A 24,085-nucleotide genomic window follows, 5' to 3' on the forward strand; every position below is an offset into this window, starting at 1 on the left:
CAAAAAGAGGGGAATGTGTTCACAAATATTGTGAATCCGTCCTTTAACACATGATGGACGGTAGAGACGGAAAGATGTCCATGTTAACAACTTGTAAACATTCACATCATCAACACATTTAGCATCTGGTTACAGAGTCTGTGGTGTAAATATAACAACATATTAACTATATGTTGGTATAATTAGTCAACATTCAACATCAGTCTTTGGCAGCCATGTTTGTTTGGTTTTCAGACACTTCTGTATTATTAAGTTCCAGGTCGGAAACTCGTAACTACAGTAACTCTGATATGATGTGAATGTGTTGTTAACCTGATGAACTCAGTAAAGTGTCAATATCATTGTACTTAAATGAGAAAATGGATTGATTTATTGGAATATACGATATATAACAAAAGTTATATCACTAAAATGTGAAGTTATTACAAATCCTGTCAATTTAATTCAATTTTATGTTCTTAGACAAAAGCCAAGAAGAATGATGTCAATTCATTTGAAAAACAGAATGTTTGACTAATTAAAGGATAATAAAAGATCCATATTTATAATATATGTCAGTATTTGGTATTCCTGCCCTTATATTTGATGACAGATTCTGTTGCACTGAAATTGTACTTTATTGTCTGTATTTTCAGTGTAGTCTCACCTGTTTGTTTCACAAATAAGATCACCTTAAAATACCTACAATTATTGTAAGATGATACAATTTTAAATCTTTTAACATGTTAGTGATATTGCACAAGTGTGCTTTTGTTTTGTTTACTACAGCTGAACTCTTCGTCATTAGAACAACAAGTAGCCCAAATTATCTCAACACACCCAAAAAACTATTTTTACTCACCAGATTAAGTAAAAAGTTTAGAAAAACAAAACATTTTGCAACACAGTGTACACCCTCTCTTGCATTATTTCCTGCTTTTGGTCACATCATGTGTGTCAGTTTGGCCGAGCAGATCTAAAATAAACGTCACATGGGTATGAACCTTTCCCTACGGTGCCATCCTCAGGACAAACTTAATATTTTTACCCCACTAGTGGCAAAGAATTCAGAATAGCAAAGCTGTTCTATGTTTTAATATAAATCCAGTGACATATATGTAGTTTTTTGGTGTGTAAGCAGTGAAGTTCTGCTGCCTCAACATGTTTATTTTAGTAATAACTCATTTAATTTATAGAGCACTTTATACAACAAGTTAAAAAGATCTGATCTGTAACTAAAAAACACCCTTAAGAACAAGGTAAAGTTATTTTTTATCTTTTTAAATGTGACTGTTCCACTTATCTACATCCATGTGTGGCAGGTAGATGCACAACGTCCAGATGAAAGAAGATACAGAGAACAGATAAACTGATCAAATAAAGTGAAAATATTCTGTAATTTAGCAGCTGAGTTCAGTCTAGTAAGAAATCTCTCAGGGTGATGGAGTTTATGTTGTCTTTTAAGTTCATCATGTGATATTTAAGTTACACAAAAAGACCATCACATGTTTGTACATTAATATGTTGTTCTATTATAAACGATGTTCTCTTGAACGAGGCATTCAACCCATAATTACTGTCTCTCATGTTCACAAACGCTGAGTAGAGAAAATACAAGACAGGAAATTGCCAAATGTTCCTCATTTGTTTAATTTTTTTTTTTCTCTCAAAAGCAAAATTTCAACTCGTCTCTGCTCATCTTTTCTTTTTCTTATAGAAAAATTGAAACAAAAAAAAAATTGCCTTGTACAAACATTTAAAAATGACTAACAGCAAAAAAAACAACAACAAACAAAATAGAGAAATTAAACAAATAAACAAAAGAAACGCTGTACAGATTAGTAAAGAAAACGGGATTCACTCCTTTCTCTGTGTGTGTGTGTGTGTGTGTGTCTGCTTCAGTGCTGTTTGACACTGTGCAGTGAAATACAGCAGTAAACAAGCTTTCTGATTACACTCTCCATTCACACACACACACACACTCTCACACACTCACTCTGTCACTCACACACACACACACACACACCAACACACACTCAGCTGGCAGAGGAGTGCGTTACTGCTGCTGTAGACAAAAACAGACAAGTTCATTGATGTGTTTTTTTTTTTTAAGGTTTCGTGACCTTTCGGGGTCATTGAAACCTGTTAAAATATCAAGTTAATGGATGTCAGACACACACAAAAAAAAAACAAACAAAAAAATTTCCCCCTTTTTTGTCCTGAAAAACTGATTTTTCCTCGCAGTGGTTTTCGCCCGGCAACAGAAAAACAAAGAGAATTTGAAGCCTTTTACAAGACTGACGGTCGTGTTTCTGTTGAAGCTCTGATTTAAAAAAAAAAAAACGACAAGAAGTGAAACACACACACAAAAATTATACATAGCATTTCTCCCCCCTTCCCCCCCTCCCCCCCCGCTGGCCCTCTCTGGTCAGATGAGACGGTCAGATGATTTCAAGAACATTATGACGACGCTACAATCTCAAGAAAAACATCCAAAAAAAAAAAAACTGACTTATTGTTGGATTTAAAGTATAAAAAGCTGCAGCAGAAGTATTAGGAGTCATATCATCATAGTGTAAGTGAAATCATTAACATGTAAGAGATAATATTGTCTTTTTTTCCATCATCTGTAATGCAGGTATGAGAGCTACAGGTGGGGGAGGAGGGGGAGGGGGGGAGGGCTTCCCAAGTCCTGAGATATTTGATCTGGTGCGAAATCTCTCAGGACTTCTGGGAATCTGTGTTGTGCAGCAGCTGTTTATGATAAATGTGTTTTGACATGAACGCAGCTCAGACGAACGAAGCTGCGGGTCAGAAGTGTGTTTATATATATATATATAAAATAAAAAAAATAATAAATTCTGTTTTCTTTGCTTCGCTGAGTGTTTTCAGCAAACATTCCTAAGCTTAAACACCTGCAGAATATGAGATACAGTAACTATGATTTCATGTGAGATGTTATGAGAAAAGTTTTTGACCCCGACTTGAGTTTGGTTTTAAATTCATTTATCTGACATGATAAAAAAAACAAACCTCCTGTTAAATCCCATGTTTGATGAAACAGCTTGAAAACACTTGATCGCCTTTGATTTTAGAGGCGAAATTCAGCTTAATGATTCTTTCTGTTTATAACATTATGGAAGATGGACGTTTTAAAAAAATGGCTTCTTGTAATCGACAGCTTGAAGAGAAGCAAGTATTCAAGAGTTTGATGGTTAAATTGTTAGTAGTTTCGCCTGGATTTTTTATAAATCGTTACAATACAATAAAAAGACGCACAAAAAAGAGTTTTCATACGTGAGCTGCTTTAAGTGCTCTTCTGACTGGTGTGTGTGAACGCTTTCGTGGGTTCGAATCAGCTGCAAGTTGGACACAAAAAAGACTCCATTTCCTCCGTGGTCCGTCCTGGGTTTCAGTAGTAGCGGCAGTTTTTTTTTCTGCTTCGCTGCCGCTTTTAAAAACGACGTACTCAGAAAACGTCGGCTAATCGGCAGCCTTAAAAAAAAAAACCCCCCGGTTGAATCTTTGAATGCCCTTCATTTCCTTCTCTTCGCATGTGCAGGTGTGTTTTTCTTATTTCTACGTTTAAAAGGCATCACTTTGGTTCAAGCGTATTGCTTCATTACATCCATTATGACTCATATTTTGTCTTTTTTCCCCACTTCTGCTCTTTCTGTCTGAGGGCAGAAAACAGACTGGATTATGATTCAACCGGACACACAGCTGCTGATGCTGAATTATGGCAGTTAACGGGAACCGAACCTTTTCTATCACCGTCTCTCTTGAGTGAATCATTTAAGTTCATGATTAGGAGGGCGGGAGAGAGGTGCGTAGGGTCAGGAGAAGAAACACATTTAGCAGGAAAAAAAAAAGACAAAAGACAACTGTTCAAACCAAAAAATCGTGATTAGAAAAAAAGAAAGAAGCACCCACATCTGCCCAGTGACCACAGCACTGAAAAGTCCCAGCGCTTGAAAATCTGTGGACTGGCTGTTATTAGAGTTCTCCCTGTTCAGGTCTCAGCCAGGACAGCCTTCCAAGCTTCCCAAAGTTGATGAAAGCAGTCAGTATTTACCCGAGCCGAGCCGAGCCGAGCTAATCCGGGATGAACCGAACTGGTTTCATGATGAGTCCGAGTGTGTTTGTCTGTGTGTGTGTGTATGGCAGTATATATGTTTATATATGTGTGTGTGTATGTGTGTGTGTGTGTGTGTTATTTGTTGCGCAGCAGCTCCAGCTGATCCTGGTATTCGGTGAATAGTCTCTGGAATCGCAGGTTTTCACCGATGACGGGTAACACTTCCCGCAGCAGCTCCCGCTTCCGTAAACCCTGAAAAAACACAGAAAACAATGAAGAGAGACAGTTCATAACAAGATGTCTGTGTGTAGAGCAGCTGAGATCCTTTACTGAAGTAAAAGTACCAATACAGCCATGGAAAATACTCCATTACAAGTAAAAACTGCATGAAAAAAATCCTACTACAGTAAAAGTACATAAGTATTATGAGCTTGATGTAGTTAAAGTATTGCAGTAAAAGTACATAAGTATTATGAGCTTGATGTAGTTAAAGTATTGCAGTAAAAGTACATAAGTATTATGAGCTTGATGTAGTTAAAGTATTGCAGTAAAAGTACATAAGTATTATGAGCTTGATGTAGTTAAAGTATTGCAGTAAAAGTAGTGGTTTGATCCCTCTGACTGATATATTATTATATATGACATCATTAGATTATTAATAGTGAAGCATCAGTGTTAGAGCAGCATGTTACTGTTGTAGCTGCTGGAGGTGGAGCTAGTTTACACTACTTTATATACAGTTAGCTAGTTTAGTCCAGTGGTTCCCAACCTAGGGGTCGGGCCCCTCCAAAGGGTCAGCAGATAAATCTGAGGGGTCGTGAGATGATTAATGGGAGAGGAAAGAAGAAAAAACAAAGTTCTGATACACAAATCTGTTTTCAGTTTTTGGACTTTTTCTCTAATCTTTGATTTTTGCTGAAATATTGGATCATTTGAACATTTATTGAAATGAAAGCATGTGAGAAGTTTAGAGGGAAAAATCACTATTTGGTGGAGCTGTTAACAACTCATAGACATGTGAAATGTGACCCCGACTACACACTGCTTTTTGTAAGACGTCAAAAGCCAAAAAGGTTGGAAACCACTGGTTTCATCTTTAACAATGTGTTGTATTTTAAAAGCTTGTTATATTATCCATTGTGTCAAATCTTCATCTGAAAAGTAACTAAAGCTGTCAAATAAATGTAGTGGAATAGAAAGTACAATATTTCCCTCTGAAATGTAGAAAGTAGCATCACATGGAAATACTCAAGTAAAGTACAAGTACCTCAAAATTGTACTTAAATACAGAACTTGAGTAAATGTACTTAGTTACTTTCCACCACTGGTAGGGGGGTGATTAAGCTAACTCATTAGCTTCGTTCAGACAGGACTAGATCATTATTATTCCATTTTATTCAACAGGGAAACAGAAAATGAAGAATAAGGCTTCATTCAGACCAACATGCAGCCGTCATCTGAACGGATCCAGTCTGACAACACAGTGGAGCTAAAACCGGGCTCAACTTTAACTGTGACGCAACGTGACGTCATCCAATCACATACATGCATGCGCACATTCCTGGTGGATTTACTGCGTAGCGTGAACATCATGTTTCTACTTTCTTCCTCCCGACTGTGACAAAAGATAAAATATTTGCCGCCGTGAAAACTTTCCAGAGTTGCAAAATCCTGTCAGTGAGTTTTACAAACTGCTCTGTTTTGGCGTCTGACACACATTAATCTGGACACTAAATCATATTAAACAACACGCCCTCCACCACCGCAGCATCACGCCTTGTTTTAATTCAGTCTGAACGCTGGACGACACCGACTGAGCGCGCTGAGAACGATCGTCTTCATTTCCACATCGACACAGATGCAACACGTCATCACCCCAGAACACACCTCTGCTCTGTTAACACATTCCTGGTAGATACCATGGCGACGGGGGATAAACCGACTCAGGCTGTGATAACTTTCTAGAGAGTTTTAACATCTTGTCTCGAAGAATTAAACTGTTATCTGATGAACCTTTAAACTCATGGGTGCATTAGTCATAATGAAGTTTCTGCAGCAACAGGCTCTGAACTCTGTGAGATGACTGTACAGGACGGCGACATATGACAATATGAAACAAGAAACAATAGAAATAACCCAAAACTCAGTAGGATGGCAACCTTGCAGAGCTGCAGAGTTAATCAGAAGCTACCTGTAGTGCTGATATGAGAGTCTCTGATGGAAACCACCGTTTCTACCGAGATAGTTATCACTTTACTGACTGTATGTGGTCTTTGTGGGTAAAGTTGCTCTGATTTATACACATATTATATAATACATGTTTATCCACATTTATCACAACAGAACAGTGTTGTTGTCGTACCAGCGTGGTGGGCTCCCAGGCTGTAGCAGCTGATTTGTGAACAGGACCTAGCAGCTCCTTACAGAGTTCTCGGAGACGATACTCTGAGCCTGCAGAGAGAAAACAAAGGATATGAAACACTGCATGGATTTATTTGTGTGTCCTCGTATCGCTGCAGTCTGTAGAAAGTGGTTCAGACCTTCGTTGACGAGGAATCGGGCGTAGATGAGCATCCAGTAGCGATACTCCTGCGCCGACTGCAGAGTCAGAGCGGACGCCAGCTGGTTCTCCAGGAAGGCCAGCGTCATGCTCTGCTGCAGGTGGTGAGGGGTGGAGGAGAGCCGGGACGCCAGCCGGCCAGCGCTGCGGACAGACACACGTTCTCTCTGTTACATTTTATCTGGTAATAAAGACTACCGGCTGGTAAGGAGTGGAGATTAAAAATTGCTGTCATACTTGAGGTTGCGTCCCTGCATGACGGCCAGTGGCCCCGAGGACACAGGTGCATCCTGGGTAGGTAGGCAGCTCCTGAAGTCGGCGCACTGGACCAGAGAGTCTCCTTTATCTGCTATCAGCGTCCTGAGAGAAAAACGCAGTAAAACTCTTGAAGTTTATGTCGGTTTTTTATTAAAAATGGTTCATTCAGAGCTGTTGATGGATGTCCTACAGATTCATTACGTAATCATTTAATTTACTTTATTGATCGATATTTGTTTATAAGAATCCTTTAAGTATTTTTAGCTCAAAGTGTTTCTTGGTCGTCTCTACAGAGTCTAACAGGGTTTCAGTGTCTCACCACGTCTCCAGTGAGGAGCTGAAGCAGTACGACTTCCCGTTGGACAGACCGATGACTGGAACTCCCTGCTGAGTCAGCATGGACTGAGACACCGTGATGTCAGCGCCTACGCACACGCACACACAAACACACATAATATGAATTCTGGCCTGCATCCTCCAGAATAAACGTGGTTTTTAAGCAGCTTTACTGTCGTTTGCAGCTTTCATGAATACAATTAAATGTGAGGTTTTTACATGTTATTCATAAAAAAACACTTTTCAAAAAGGAAAAACACTTATTTGCTTTCTTTCCAAGAGTCAGATGGATATCAGGCTCATGTCTTGATGGTTAGCCTAGCTTAGCATAAAGACTGGAAGTAGATGGAAACAGCTAGCCTGGCTCTATCCATGGCTGAAAGATACACTTACAAACTCCTGTAAAGCATTAACATGTTGAAACATATTAACTTAAACTCTACATAAACAGACATAAGATCATTTTAGAGGGAGTCAATAACATGCTGGACTATTTCCTCTTTAAGTAGCTCATCACATCGTGACTCCAGCTTCATATCTAACACACCGATAGATCGTCTCAGTGCCTTCTAGGAAAGAAAGAAAACTGTTGAACTGTTCCTTTAACGTGTCCTAACATGCTGCAGCGTCTCACCAGATAAAATAGTCAGCAGAGACTCGTTCTTCACCAGAGCTTTCTGTTTCTGAACGTCCCTGCAAGACAGACAACAAAATGATGTTATTACAAGCAGAAAACTCATTACTGCTCTTTATTTACTTCTATATGAAAAGTCTTGATTGTCAGAAACTACAGAACTAGAACAGAAGAAAAACAACACATTACCAATATAAATCTATATATATATAAATATCTCTGCAATTTCAGTGATGCAGCGTTCACAGAGTGAGATTTAAGACCTTTTTAATACCTGTTTCAGGATCATAACAGCCAAAATATACTAACAAACAAGACTATTATCATTATGCTATATATTGTTGTAATTATCATTATTATAATAATTATTATCTCTCTCACTTTTTCTTCCTCCCCCTTTCTTCCCCTTTCTCTATCACCTATAATAAATCTATATTGCTTAGTTGCTCTTTTCTTTCCACTGTGTCTCGTTAACTGTATCACTAATAAAAAATTAATTAATTAATTTAAAAAAAATATGAAAATATGACAGGACGATAGATAATTATTAGAAGAATTCCTAATGTTTTAATACCTAATTAAATGAATGCAACCTGGACCCAGTTAAGAGTCCTAAAATTAACAGAATAATTAACATTTATTCATTTATTCATCCGTTCTGAGACAATAAGATACTGTAGCTGCAGTATCTGCTACAGATATGATGATGCAGCTTCCTACAATCAACCATCTCACTTATAGTTTATAGATGTAGAACGTCTGCTGACAGCCTGTAAACACACAAATAACACTAACAGCTAACAGCTGCTGTTACCGTCTACAGCAGGTGGGAGGAAATATTTAAGACTGTTGTACATGAAGTTTAAAACAGAATTCAAAGCTTTTTAAGATACTTCTGACTTTTTAGGGTCAGAATCAGTTGAGTTGAGACATAAAAAGAGTCAAACTCAAAGACGACAACGAAACATCATCGATACGGATCAAGTCGACGTCGTCGATGTTTAACTGACCAGACGAACAGCGTCGCTCCGGCCGTCAGAGCCATGACGAAGTGGGCGGAGCAGTGCAGGGCTGAGGCGGGCGTGGCCAGCTGGATGGCAGGAAGGAGCCGACGCCCACAGGAAGAGAACACCGACAACATCCTGTCCTGACAGGCGACGGCTATGACGTCACTGAGGGAGAGGAGGAGGAGGAAGCACGGAGTCAGATATCTGTGGCTCTTATTATACATGTATTCATATGACCTTCTTAAATATTTCTAGGGGTGTAACGGTTCCTATCAGAATTTAATCCATTCAGTCTGATTACATTTAGAAACTCTAGAGCAGCGGTTCTCAAAGTGGGGTTCAGGTAACCCCAGGGGTCCTTGAGGGGGTTTGAGGAGGTCCCCAGGAAAAAGGGGAGTAATTTACTTTCACTGTAATTCCTTCATAAGTAACAATAACAGAATATTTGACTATTTTGGTGACAGGTTTCATACACTTTCTGTAATAAAACATCTAAAAGCAGAAATCTTATCAGATGGAGGTCTGATGTGTCACTTTATGAAAAGTTTGAGAATAGTCACATGATTAAATTCCAGTTAGCAGAGAGCTAACTGGAGGTTAGCTGGCTCTGCTGCAGATTACCGTAATTACTGGTAATGCAGTAACAAATAATTAACAAAAGCAGATCAGAAACTAAAATATGAGCAAATGTACTTATCAGACAGAGGTAATTAGAAATAAAGGCCTTTCTAATATAAACCTGCTTCCAGTAAAGCCTGGAAGCCTCTACAGTGAGGTAAATAAAGGCCTTGGCCGCTATTAGAAGAAATATGGTAATCTTATATACTTAGTTAATATATATATAGACTGGACTTAAGAGAAGTGTTTTTTAATTTATTAATTTGTGTTTACTTAGTTAATTTGAGTGAAGTTCATTTATAAAGTTAAAAAGAGGTCTGAACTGAACCGTGGATTTAGAGAATCGTTACACCCCAAAATGAATCCATCAACCATGAAGACAAGATGTATTTTGTGTCTCAGGTCTCAGGGGAAGCTGCTACCTGCTCCCTGCAGCGGTGACCACCGAGCTGGGCAGCAGCGTGTTCCAGTCTCGTCCGTCTCTGGAGCATCGCAGCTGGCTGAGCTTCGTACCCGCGACCACCGAGACCTCGTTCTCCACCTCCAGGAACACCGAGGGCTCCATGCTCACCTAAACACACACACACACACACACACACACACGCACACACGCGCACACACACACACACACATATAGAGTTCACCTCATATCTAATGACTGACTGGTAATGATCACATCAACAACACATCAGGGTTTCTGGGTAGAAAGACTTTAACAGACAGCAGAGATTATTCATGGTGCTGCAGTTCATACTGGTCACCAGTAGAAGGTGATAAAGAGCAGAATAGTGTAGTAAGAAAGTATCATCATGTCAAATACTGTGAGAAAACACCACTGCAATCACTGCAGTTTTGTTTATTTCATGCTACCAACAACCAGAAGCAGCGACAACAGCAGAGATTTGGCGCATAACCCCCGAAAAAATGTCGAATTGATGTTTTTACAGTTCAGTTTTTGCATTAATATTAATTAGGGAGCTTGAAAGTGATGGTTTCCTTTCAGGTACAAATATAAAATAGTAATAGCACTTAATTTTGGTTTGGTTTGCAACAAATAGAGTTTGGATACTGATTCAAGTGATTCAAGTGAGTGAAAATCCAAAACAAACTTTACATGTATGTTCTCCTAAATGTAATAAAGTCCTGCTGATAGATCGTCTAACTGCGTGTTTGTTACCTGCAGGCTGAAGGCCTTCTGGATGCTCGGCGTCGGGAGTTTGAGAACAGCTGCGGGAGCTGGAGGAGCTGCCACCCTGCTGGACTCCCGCTCTGCTGGAGGAGTTATCTGACAGGAAGAGGGAGGGAAAAAAACAATTTACTCTTTTTTATCTTTTGTCTGCTTTCGTCTCCACACGTTTAATTCCAAGGACGTCAGAACATTTCATGAAGCTTTTACTGAACTTGTTTTAGGTACAGCTTGTACTTTAAAAACCAAATAGGAGGAAAAAGGCCAAATAGTTCTGGATTAAAACACTTAATTCATAGTTTGAAACCATATTTTTACCCTCTGACTTCCCATAATTACAGAACTAAAGACTTTATTTAAAGCTTGAACAGCAGTTTGTTCTTATTTTCTGGTTTTTCATGATAAAATCAACATAAGAGGCTGAAAACTCGTCCCTCCATCTCTCCATCTCTCTACCTGAGTGAAGGGTTGGGCGACAGGAGTGGCCATCTTGTCTTTCCTGGGTCGTCCCTTTTTCCTCTTCTCCACCACCTCGCCTCCGTCCATCAGCATCTCGGGTTTCCTCTTGGTGAACGCCAGGTTCTTGTTGATGGCGGCCATCTTGTCCTCGCTGTCGCTGCTGGTGTCTTCTTTGGTTTTTATGTCTTTGAGGGCGGAGATGCCGTCTTTTGTCCTGCAGGAAAGACAGAAATTATTTAAAGGAACAGTTTTTTCTAAGTTTTTCTTCTTTTTGAGCTTTGGTTCGCTTCATAATTTGTAGCATTTTTATTGTACAGTTTCACTAATATCGAGTGGGTCACCTGTCCAGAGGCGAGAGTCCCGTGGTGGAGGTGATGGCGGCTGTGACGCCCGGCGTCGCCTTTGACCTCTCTGTGAACCTGGAGTCCAGAGCTTTCATTGGCTCGATCTTGGAGGCAGAAGTGAGCAGCAGGTTGGACTTCGAACTGGAAGACAGAGAAACCAGAAAATAAGGACGAGAAGAATGAAATGAGATGAGTCGTAAGTGAAGGATAAAAAAAAAAAGACAACAGGAAGAAGAAACAGAACATCATAGAAGCGGGTCTGCGTACCCGTCCTTGTTGTCCTCCAGGCCCTTGCTGGTGCTGTTGGGTGGAGGCAGGTTGAGCATGGGGTCGTGTGTGGGCCTGAGCCCCAGAGAGGAGGCCTGTCCTGGGCTGGAGTCAGAGCTGAGCTGGGAGGTGAGCTGGTTGGACATGGAGGATCCCGAAGGCAGGATGGGAGCGCTGTTGAACAAAGCCGGCGAGAAATCCCTGCAGAGAGAACGACAGTCAACTACTGCAGTTCATACTTCTATCACTACCTCTGGTACTATTAATACTACTGCCTCTACTACTACTAACTACTACTACTACTACTACTGGCAGAGGTTTTTATGGGTTGGCTCATTTCCTAGTGACTGAGACCTGATCCACAACCTGAGTGAGACTGGGTCCAAACTCTGTATCAGCTCTGATCACATGGTGATGATGATGATGATGATGATGATGATCACCACCACAGCAGAAACAGATGTGTTTTGAGGCAGAGACAGAACTGTGGAGAGTCTATTCCATCAGGATCTGACTTTCATCAGGTCTCTTTTAGATCTAGGGCTGTAGTCTGCTGGTCAATTAGTTGGTCGATATGCTCTCGTCCAACTAAATTCTCATTGGTCGAATAATCTCCGTGTTATTTTCATAAGGAGAAAAGTGCTACATCAACAGCTACATCAGTGTTTATCCATAATGACACAACGAGAACCCCCGCCAGGCCAAAAAAATATTTTTTAATATCTGATATCCCCCCCCCCCACGACTAATCGATGAGTTGAAGATTATGTGCGATTTTAGTCGACCAAGATTTTCTTTGGTTGACTGCCGCCCTAATTAGATCGTGTGTCTTTATTCTGAGAAGTAATTTATGTTTGTCAGGTTTGGGTGGATTTTTCGTGGATGTTTGAGATCATTTAGAAACTATTAAATACTTTAATGATAATTATATTATTCACACTTGTTTAAGGGATCCTGATGCGTTTATGTAAAAACGTGAACATCGTGCGAGAATTTTCTGTCAACTTCAAACATCCAGTATCAGTCGGGCTACAATACAAACCACAGCTAACGGCTTTTAAAATGAAGGCATCACTTCTGTCAAACAATAAAACAAACTGAACGGCGTGTTTAATGTTTTCTACCCCGTGTCCAGCTGAGCGATACACAGCGGCGTGATTCGTCTTCTGCCGTCGGCGGTTCTCGTCTCCACCTGCTTCTTCAGAAGGTTCTGCAAGACGACAAACAAATTCAAGATACAAAAAATATTTTAAAAAAGTGTTTGTTTTGAAAGCTTTTAAAAATACAACACACTGATGTTTGAATATGTGTCAGTTTACATCATAGCAGGTAAACTAAATGCATGCATTTTTCATAAATATGTATAAATTATGTCATTTTATGTGACTTTGTGTATAAAAAAAAATCACACAACTGAACAAATTAGGATTAACTACAAATGCATCAGGATTCAGTGTTGGTCTACTTCCTGTTTCCCACCTTCCTGATGTCCTCCAGAGACTCTCCGTTCATGACGCTGTTGAGTTTGGGGGCGGAGGCTTCGGGACCGGCGCCGACCGGTCCCGAGTGGGCCTGGGCCGAGTTCTGTCTCTCTTGCTGGTATTTGAGCATCTCTGGGTTCTCGATGATGGTGGTGGAGAGCTGGGCTCCGGTGCTGGTGATAGCCAGACTCTTACCGTAGATGTTCTGATGGATGGTGTTCTGCACACGACAGGGAGAGAAAAGAGAGAGATTCATGTTTTTAATGTTTTTGATGACTTGAAGAAAAGAACAAAATAACAAACAGGAAGCTGGTGTGACAACACAACTGGTTTGGAGCCAATTGTGGTCCAGTATGAAACTTACACAAGAGTGATGTGGAAACTTCACTGGAAGCCTCCAGTTCACAAACACTGAGAATGAACTTTATAGTGAAGGAGGAGACAACTTGTGTCCAGCAGGAAAACTTTTGAAATGAACAATATTCACATATTCATAGAGTCTAAGTTCCTCTAACGGCCACTAGAGGCTCCAAAATCCCCATAGACCCACATGTTAAAATGTCCAACTTTACAGCAGAAATAAACATGTTTACAGCCTGGTACAAAAAACGCTTTAGGTCTCTGTAGTTAATTTCCTCTTTCATGACAACTGTACGGGGGTGAATTTTTTTATAACTCACCCGTTTAAATTTTATTAAGCTGTAAAGTTCTGCATAATGAAGGACATGGCTGCTTTGAGTGACAGGTCCGCCAGCCGCTAGATGGCTTGTTTCAGCCATTCGGCCCGCCTCTTTGCCCATTTTTGATTGGCTGGGAGTTAGGCAGCATCACGCACTGCCAAGATGGCGACGGCCGGAGCGGCTCACTTTGAGCTTCAAAACCGCTTTTCAGAAACCAACGGGTGACGTCACGGTAACTACGTCCATATTTTTATACAGTCTATGCTTAAAGCATGTCTGTAGCAGATCTTTAACTCAAAGCTTTTAGTCAAGTGTTTAATTTAACAAGTGGTTTTCTGTACAGAACAACAGCCTGATGTGATTACATGATGTGTGTCTGACCTTCTCCTCCTCACTCAGAGGGTCTCCCAGTTCATCTAATGAGAAGTCCAGGTAGGCCACAGTACCGTCCATCGAACACACCAACATCCCCAGACCTGTCAGAGTCCTGACAAACACAAACACACACACACACAGAGTCAGAATCAGGCCGTGGATGTAATAACCAAGCCCAGAGGAACAGCGCTGGGCTGTGATGTTGTGTTTTTTGGTGTAGTGGCCACATTTGGTATTACAGGTCACATGATGCATTTTTCCTGTACGCAACTTAAAATAATGAATACATTTTCCTAAGCAACACAAACATTGAAAATGACTCCATGTATTACCACAATTTGAATCATTGGGTCCAACAGAAATTAACATTTCATTATCTTTCAAACCCTGAAAACATTTTTTTTTGTAATGCAACAGAACTCCCCTGGTGCCCGACATGTACGGGCCATTATAAAAGAGATATCTGTTAACTGTTGATTGGAGACACTGAACTGCAAACAAGGTCAAATATCACTGTTTGTATTATAAAACTGTAAACCATGAATAGTTCGTCCTTCTCAAGATGATCTCAAAGCTGTTTTTATGTGCTAGATGTCATCCCAATATAAGGTCTATGTGACGATTCACTGGGATGACTGGGTTCTATCTGGAACATGGTGTGCAGTTGTCCAAATACAAAACTCACCAGGAAATGTCCATAATTGATTTGTCAAACAGATCATGGATGACCACCAGGGGGCGCTTCAGAGACGTCAGCTGGACAGAACAAAGAGACTAAATTAGTATCACGATTACGACAGTTTTCCTTGTTAAAAATGAACCAGAATGGAGGTTTTGTACTTAAAAGTTATTTAATTCAACATTTTTTTTGTAAAAATGTGTGTAATTAAAATTAAAACCACTAATACCCAAAACTAACAGCTCAGTTTGGTGCCTGTTTCTTCACACTCAAGACTCAATGAGACAAATCAGCGAGTTGTTATATTTTGTGAGACGGATCATCTCTGAGGACGCTGAACAGGAACGAACGTCAGAAAACATCTTCTGAAGAACAGAAGCGAGCTGTGAAAACTGAAACTTGACTGAGCTCCCGGTCCCCCACTGATACTGATTTACATGTGTTTTCATTTCCTTCCACTTCACGACTAACTGAAGCGTGAACTGACCCAGACGGAGAGCGATCGGTCTTTGCTGCCGACGGCGCAGCAGCAGTACGGACAGCTGGGCTTCGGAGAGCTGCCGTTCTTCTGCTTCTTCTTAAAAATCTTTGGGTTGAATTTCTACAGAAACAGAAACCAGAAAATTAAAAAAAGACACTTCAAGGTAAAAAGTAGCGTTTTTATCTCTAAAGTTTCTGTAGCACTCACCACTACGGTGACGGCTTTACGGTGGCCCACAAAGTCCATGTTGGTCTTCCAGCCGTCTCTCTCCACGATCTGAGCGGTGGGGCCGGAGTTGTTCATGGCGTGAGCCGAGACCAGATACTGACCGTCTGGAGACCAGGACAGACGCAGGACGTGTGTCGTCCCACCACACTGAGGCAGAGACAGAAACAGACACTCGGTTTATCAGTTTTTTTTCCTTTTATTTGTCACCAACTTCTAATTAGGGATGCACGATATTGGACTTTTTGCCGATATCCGATATGCCGATATTTCCAACTCAATGTAACTCAATGTGTGCTGATACCGAGATACTTGCACATATTTTTTTCCAGATGGGTGAGGAGACTATTATGTATGCAAGCTTAGATTGTACTAAGTATGATCAAGAAAGAAAATATATGATGGAAGAAGTCAGGAAGCCTTTAATGAACCTGCCAAGTGGGAGCAGCAGAGTTTTCTTTGAGTTTATTAGACAGACAGGATTAATGTGTAGGATTTAATCTCTGGTCCACACTCCAGAGCAGAAGGTGGCGGTAATGCACCTAATACGCTGGTTGCCAACCGCCGTTATAAACCAAAAAGATTTTTTTTCCAAACAGAGTGGTACATCCTGTCAGCCGAGGTGTTTCCTACCTTTGCAGGGGAACACCGCAGCACCTCGATGGACTGTTTCACCCTGACGGTCCCGGTGCTTCCTCTGCAGACTCCACTTCACTCAGCTGCCTGTCAGACCTGCTGCTTCTTCCTACTTTAACCTGAATAACAAGCCGGGGCTAACGTTAGCTGAGAGGCTAGCAGAGCGTTAGCCGCAGCATGACTGGAGGGAAGCACAGCCAGCTAGCCTCTGCTAGCCTCTTAGCTAACATTAGCCCCGGTTCTGCATGTGAATCCAACCAGAGCGCCGAGCCCTGGTTTGTTATTCAGGTTAAAGAGGGCAGAAGCAGCGGGTCTGACGGGCAGCCTGAGTGAAGTGGAGCCTGCGGAGGAGAAGGCAACAACTCGGCCTCTCATAATCAGCAGAAAATGGCCGATGCCGATATTTCATCTTAGAGCTTTTATCAGCCGATACCGATGACGTGCCGATAATATTGTGCATCCCTACTTCTCATTATATTAACTAACAACTGAGCGTGACCGTACCTCACTGAAGGGTTTGGTGATGTTTGCCTCCATCTGCCAGTCCACCGTCCTCCACACTTTGAGGCTGTGGTCGTCGGCCTGGGAGGCGATGTATTTCCCCACCGGATCCCACGTCAGGCCTTTGACCAGCCCGGTGTGTCCCCGAAGACACGTCACCATCTCTGGAGACACAAAACAGGGAGAGTGGTAAAAAAGTTCCTGCTCTACTGACTGGTTATACTGGATAATGATTTAGTAAGAGTAAGACGCTGTAGTGAGTTTTTAGAAGGAGGTTAAAGGATTTCTGCAGGGTTTTTATTAACAGATAAAAGATGTAATTTAATACCCGTGTCACTGTTATACAGTAAGGAAAATAAAGCCCTCAATTATTTATTGAGTGCATGAATTTAGTGACATTTATTATCACATTTTTGTCAGTATTTCCCAGCTATATGTAACAATAATTCCTGTAATGTAAACTGCACAATCCAAGATTGTTGTTTTTAATTTATTGGTTACTGATTGGGCTCAGCAGCAGAGTGTTACGTTATGATCCATCACTCAAAAAAATATCTGCAGCCTCTCAAGAACTTTAAGTTGAATCACTTTTGAAAAATGAATCTTGACCGCGAAGTTTGCTTAAAACTCTTCTTCTCACAAATAAAATGACATGTAGTCGAGTGGAACTTTTCCGTGTAATAAAAACTTTCCCTTTAATCAGTCAACCAGTTTCCTCTTGTTGTTGTGTTGATGCTACAGACAGACTGAGCTCTGGTCTCTCTCTCAGCTGAGTCTCCTACCTGGGAATTTACGAGCGTTCCAGATGACGATGGTGTTGTCGACGCTGCAGGAAGCCAGCCACACGTCATGAGGAGACCACGCCACGTCCATCACATCTACACGCAAAACACACACACACACACACACACACACACACACACACACATCACAACCTGAGTCCAGAGACGGTGTTTTTTTCTGTGTGCATTTTTGTGGAAGTGGGTTTTGTGTGTGTATCAAACCTCCAGTGTGGTTCCTCAGGATGGTGACACACCTCCACTGCTCCACGTTGGCCAGCTTACTGCTCGACCCGAACACCGTGCTCGGACCGATGAAGCTGCAGAGAAAACACACACACACACACACACACACACACACAGCAAATATCAAACATCAACAACCACCAGCTCCGACTGTACAGATCAAACAGTTTTCTACAATAAATTTAAATCTGCATAAACTCAAGACAACAAAAGATGAATCACTGTGTGTGTGTGTGTGTGTGTGTGTGTGTGTGTGTGTGTGTGTGTGTGTGTGCGTGCACGTGTACGTACGCGGCTCTCTTCCACACCATGACCAGCTTGTCGTCTCCTCCGGATGCCAGGTACAGCCCGTTGTTGGACCAGCGCACACAGTTCACACACGCTGCACAGACAAACACTTCTGCTTACTCAGGTTATAAATGTAACTGGTTTGGATTTCTGCTGAGGAGGCAGTTATAGCAGCGGTGTGTGAGACGCTCTTATTGTTCAATCTGACCGCCTGTGCATTTGTTGTGTCTCTTTCATACCGCAGCAGATTGTGTGTGTTTTTTTGTCGTTAATGCTGAACAGATGTAGTTATTTTTAATCCGGTTCTTGCAATGAACAGTGAATATATTTCAATAAATTGCTTCTTTACAAACAGTAACAACTTCAATTTGATTTCTTTTTCCTTCAGATGTCTCCAAACTTAAGCTACTGGCAGGTCACTGCTGTTAGTACTGATACTAGAAGTACTGACAATAGATTTAAATGTAGGAGAAAAGGTCATAGAAGGAGCACTGCTGATTCAAGTTGTTGGCAAAAAAAGAAAAAATGAATCAAAGCAAGTCTGTAACTTCAAGGACGTTTGGTGCTGATTGTGGGAGAAGAGGAGAGGAGAAGAATCTGTGTGTTTGCAGAACAGAAGAGTTAAAACGTGGAAAGATTAGTTGTTGTCATATTTGGCAGGTCAGACCAGGTTTTCTTAGTCTAGTACTGGCGGTGAAAACTGTCTTAGAAATAACTCAACATGTAAATGAAATTTTATGGCTCGTCTGCGCTGTTTCAGACGTGTTGTGCTGACGGTCTGACAGCAGTGAAAAGCTTCTTTCTGCACATTAATTTAAAAGAATTCTCACAATGAGCAGTTAAAGGTTGCATACGAGACAATATCAGCCTGTGTTACATGTCATACCTCTACACTGGTCTCTCTCTCTATCACTGTGACTGTCAGATAAAAGCAAAATACCAACAACAACAACAAAAAGTGATGAAAATGGCAGTTTTTTTTAATTGTCTGTAAATTCTTCTCTGCGTATTCTCACACAGTTCCTCCGCTGCTTGCGTTCACTATAAATCTGTACTGATGGCTTCTGTGTCAGAGGAGGAGATTTAAAGACAGATCTAAAGGGTTGGATATCGTCCAAACACAGACGTGATCAGTGCAGTCATAAATTTTGGACCCTGGCAGACATGGAAACTGTACTTTAAGCTAAAGCTAACAGACAGACTCCATGTTTCTGAACTATACTCTCACAGCTGGTTTACACACAAACCTAAACTATGAAGGTAAACATCAAATTTTTTCTTTTTCAGTGTGACGGACGACACATCATCCAACCTTGTTCTATCCACAACTATGTAGCAGCAGAAGTGGTTTCAGTATTAGATAAACCAGTAGAAACTGTATCTCATGAGGAACTGATCACAGACGTCTACTGATCAACGAGTACCTGAATTAATCGAACGATTCTATATTCAACACTCTTTCTTTTTTTTAATCAACATGAAGATAAAAACAGTTTCCTGAGGAGGCTTGTTACCTAAGTGATTGTCCATCTGGCAAAGCATCTTGGGAATATTCTCGTTCTTCTCATCCTCGTCTCGGAGGACAGGCGCCATGTTCCAGATCATCACCTTCCCCGAATCCTCCCCTGAAAACAGATTCAGCAGATGATTCACATCTACCTTTTTCCCTCCATATACTTAAACAAATTAGATTTTATTTATTTAACATACACAAACATAAATCTGACAATAACACAACGATAAATCATCTCGTATAAACAACCAATCAGACGATTCCAAAAAAAGCCAGCGAACATGGATAAATAAAAGAAGTCATAAACTTACTATCTGACTGTAGCAGGTGGATAAATGTGCAACAGTCTAACTACATGTCTTATTAAAATAAGTCACTTCACACAAACAATGGAAGTGATTTAGTGACCAACCTGCTCCACATACACACTCCTATATAAATGTTATTTTAATGTTCTTTATGACGTGTTGTATGATGAACCTGAAGAAGAAACACTTCCTTTTAAAATTTCAGTAAGTATCATATTAACAAAGACTGATACATTACTTATTTTTAATAATCCCAACTTCTCAGCAGACGAAACTTAATTAACTTGATTAATATCTTGGCAAAATATTATATCCATATGAAATGAGTTACCCTCAACATACCTTTAAAACATATTTGACAACTATTGAAAACTTAAAATCAAAACTTATAATTTGCAAAAACTATTAGATTATTTAAACATTTCAGATTTCCTCCAGTTGTTTAGCAGAAGGTTTTTGTTCTTCTTTCTTTTCCCTACATTTTGTTATTTGTTGTACAATTTAATTTATTTGTATATTATTTTTGTACTGTGATATAAATTTACAGCAACTTTTATAATGAAAAACTGTCTGGAACATGTATATACGCCATGTGTTGAATTAATTAAAGTTACTCAATAAATAGACCCGGAGTCTGCGCAGTTCAGACGGTAGAGAATCAGACTTTTACTCTGAAGGTCCAGGGTTCAGGTCCCTGTTCAGGGGCTTTGAGTGTAACTGCTAGGTGGTCTGTGTCTATATTATATGTTATGTTATGTGACTGACTGGCAGCATGTCCAGGGTGAGTCTGGCTCCAGCCCCCCCGCAACCCTCTAGAGGATAAGCAGTAAAGAAAACGGACGGATGCAAGTTGCACTACGAGTGCTGGAGGAGTTTTGACCAGTTTTGGTTTTATGGTGGAATGAAGACACATTTTATTTCTGGTGTTTTAATTTGTAGACTCCACACAAAGAGAGATAAGTAAAGAACACAAATTTTTATATGTAATAATATATACTCTTTGTTCTGCAGGAGGGTGTACAAAAAGACATTTGGCATCCCAGTACTACACTATATGCTGTACACCATGAATATGAACCTTAAGTACAGAACACAGATGTCTATTTCAGAACTAAATCCCACAAGAGGTTGATGCAGGTTCAGTGCCAGAGGATGAAGAAATATATCACAACACTCCCTCTGTGTGTGTGTGTGTGTGTGTGTGTGTGTGTGTGTGTGTGTGTGTGTGTGTGTGTGTGTGTGTGTGTGTGTGTGTGTGTTACCTTGCCCACCAGTTGCAAATTTTGTCCCATCAGGGTGAATGTCAACTGAAAATATGGGTTTGCCTGTGATAAACAAAACACATAACACACCATTTATTATATTATAATCAATAGCTCTGAAAAAACAATTAGTCAAATTACACTTTTATTAGATTCACAGACAGATACTGTAGATCGACTGATAAACAATAACAATCCACAACAGAAGACATAAGTAGTTGTTGAAGGACAAAACATTATACGGGACACACAAGACATTTCACAGTAACCTCTGGGGGCTTTTTTTCTTAAGATCCAGGTATTTTACAGTGAGCCTGATGGAAAATCCTTCAACTGTTCTGTAAATGTCCACAGCTGAGTCAGTGTGATGTTTCTTTCTTTTCTGGTTTTGTAAGAGTTTGTTTGATCCACATGTGGAGTAAACCCTACACGAATATTCTGAGATACATCTGTAAAATGACCAGTTGGAAATTTCTAGAAGTGAAAGAATTAGTCGATTAATCTATTTGTCTGTCAGTAGAAATTTAATCCCTTTTTAATTAAAAATGCCAAACATTCATCACTCCCAATGTGATGTTTTGACATCATTGTACACTGCATATCTTGGAGTGTTTTGTTTGTATGTTTGTTTACTCTTGTTATTTTTGGCTGAACTCTATAGTCTTTTATTGACAATAACACTCTTGAGAGCAGGAACGTTTCAGCCCACATATATGAAGGATGTTCTTCGTCTAACTTGTCAACTTTGATTATCTGCCTGTTTTGCTTTATACTTCACTGCTTCTGTCCTCACTGTTTCTGTACTGAATCAGGCCCACAGCTGCTAATGTTTGACATTTCACATTCCCGCTAAAAATACAATAAAAACGAAACATTTTATGAAAATAACCGTTTACTGTTGCCCAAATTCGACTCCTAACGGCTAACTTTCCAAACTGACAGCTGTGAGATTTCACAAACAGACACTTCAGTAGCTCCTTCTCTGTCATTAAAATAAGATGTCCGTACTGGACGCCCAAAAATATTAAACAATAAGTCACTTTAGACAACAACTTCGATGTGGGTCATTTGGCAGGTAAGTTAAGTTAGCTAACAGTCAGGGCATCCGAGCTAGCCGGGGGGGCTAACTAGCCAGCTAGCTAAGGTTAGCAAACATTAATACATTTGGGGCAGAGAGGAGTGATACTGATAATGACAAAAAAAAACACCACGTGTGTGTGTGTGTTCAGTTGTTGAAGAAAGTCTGGCCTGTGAGTGGCTATCAAGTGACAAACAAGTCAAACAAGTGTCGACCACCTCCACCATCATGCCTCCTTATCAGTTCGCCCCCCTCCGATAACAAAAGCCCAACTTGGTCCAACAGATTCCTGCACAAGCTTACCGTTGTGGCTCACCCAGCTCGGCTTCAGCAGCTTCATCTTCAACCGATATGTTTTTGTAAAAAACTTATCTTATTTTCAACACAAATCCCTCCAGCGATCAGTTCAGCTGGAGAACTAACGCTAAGCCCCCTCCCTTTGTTTCAAACTCTGCCCGATACTTTGCTGTTTTTGTGGTTCAGCTCCATCTCTGCAGCAGCATCTCCACCAGCAGCAGCAGCAACGGCGGCGGCGGCGGCAGCAGCGACCCGGACGATTGACGAGGTGACACCACGCACGCAGCGCAGGAAGTGCTCATGTTCATTTTGACCGCGGAAAGGAAGCGGCTGTCACAATAAATCCTCAGGGGTAAATATTGTAGACTTTTTAAAAACAGTATAGAAGAAAATAGCTAGTAAGATGTTTTTATGATGTTCATGTTTGTGTTTATTTTTTTTGAAGTGATGAATCAAACGTAAGAGCAAAAAATCTTCCATGATTGTCACGTCGGGATAGAGTTCACCTGATGCGGCTTTTATTTGGAAAAGTCATGTAAATTCTAATGCGCAGACTCGGAATTTAAATTGTCAATTTAACGAGTTTCTGAGACAAAGATTCAACATTGATAAAAAACAATTGTATGATTTGTGATTCTGATATTGAAACTTAAGAACATTTGTTCTTTGCTTGTAATTATAATGACATTAAATTTGGGGTTAAAATGCAGGACAAAAGATGTAAATGATGTGCAATAACTTTATTATGGATTAAGAATTTATTTACAGATGCAGATTTCCGACTATACCTCTGACCCCTTATTTATTTATTTATTTATTCCTTATTTCTACTGCTTTTTGTTATATTACAATAAGTCGTAACAGTTCAGTCTAGGATTTGTACAGTTTGCATGTTTTTGCCAACTTGTTATTGTAATGGCCAGATTGTATTAATAAAATAAAGATGTAAGCAAAAACAAAAAAAACTGTGAAGATAAACAAATGCTACTGGCATGGTGTTTCATTTACAAGCATCACTTCACTCCTCAGGGTTTTTTTTTTTTAAATCTGGAACAATGGATGTATTTTGTATATAAATAAATATTTTTTCCCAGTGGTTTAGTAATAATATTTTATTGTTAAGACAGTTATTCAACTGACATGATCAACTCATCATAATTATATTGGATTTATGAACCTAAATACCATATCTCTGTAGGACTGAAACAGACTACATAAATAAACTCACTCTGGTGCAGTACATCAAATGGTCCCAATAAATACAATACAAACAAATTTAACAGGAGTATTTCGCTTTCTGCTGTTATAAATCATGTCAAACATGATATGAATGTATTTCTCTAGTTGCACTAAAAGGCTATTAAAGCTGTCAGAACTTTTTTGTTTATGCTTGATTATTCTGTGATGATTGATTTATTTAATTACCATTTTGTAATTAATTTACATATACACATAGGCCGTGTTACTGTATGTGCAAAGGTCACTTTTGTGTTTAAACTGAGTAACATTAGGCTCTTCTGTAATATGCAG

General features: G+C 40.1%; 1 protein-coding gene across 1 annotated transcript; it reads right to left on the bottom strand.

Moving 5' to 3' along the window:
* Positions 1 to 1,613: 1,613 nt before the first annotated feature.
* On the bottom strand, positions 1,614 to 22,832 carry LOC121903375 (protein HIRA). Its single transcript, XM_042420323.1, has 25 exons — positions 22,562 to 22,832; positions 21,181 to 21,243; positions 19,612 to 19,722; positions 18,101 to 18,191; positions 17,789 to 17,883; positions 17,567 to 17,662; positions 16,788 to 16,948; positions 15,630 to 15,797; positions 15,429 to 15,542; positions 14,948 to 15,018; positions 14,269 to 14,374; positions 13,206 to 13,427; positions 12,851 to 12,936; positions 11,727 to 11,927; positions 11,457 to 11,600; positions 11,113 to 11,329; positions 10,648 to 10,755; positions 9,893 to 10,041; positions 8,856 to 9,017; positions 7,846 to 7,904; positions 7,195 to 7,300; positions 6,855 to 6,977; positions 6,598 to 6,761; positions 6,420 to 6,508; positions 1,614 to 4,309 (listed from the first exon to the last, which is right to left on the bottom strand). Exons 1-25 carry the CDS (start codon positions 22,596 to 22,598, stop codon positions 4,193 to 4,195), a joined length of 3,060 nt encoding a protein of 1,019 aa, XP_042276257.1. The 5' UTR covers positions 22,599 to 22,832; the 3' UTR covers positions 1,614 to 4,192.
* Positions 22,833 to 24,085: the final 1,253 nt, after the last annotated feature.

Source organism: Thunnus maccoyii, chromosome 9, assembly GCF_910596095.1.
Source record: "Thunnus maccoyii chromosome 9, fThuMac1.1, whole genome shotgun sequence".
NCBI classification, from domain to species: Eukaryota; Metazoa; Chordata; class Actinopteri; order Scombriformes; family Scombridae; genus Thunnus; species Thunnus maccoyii.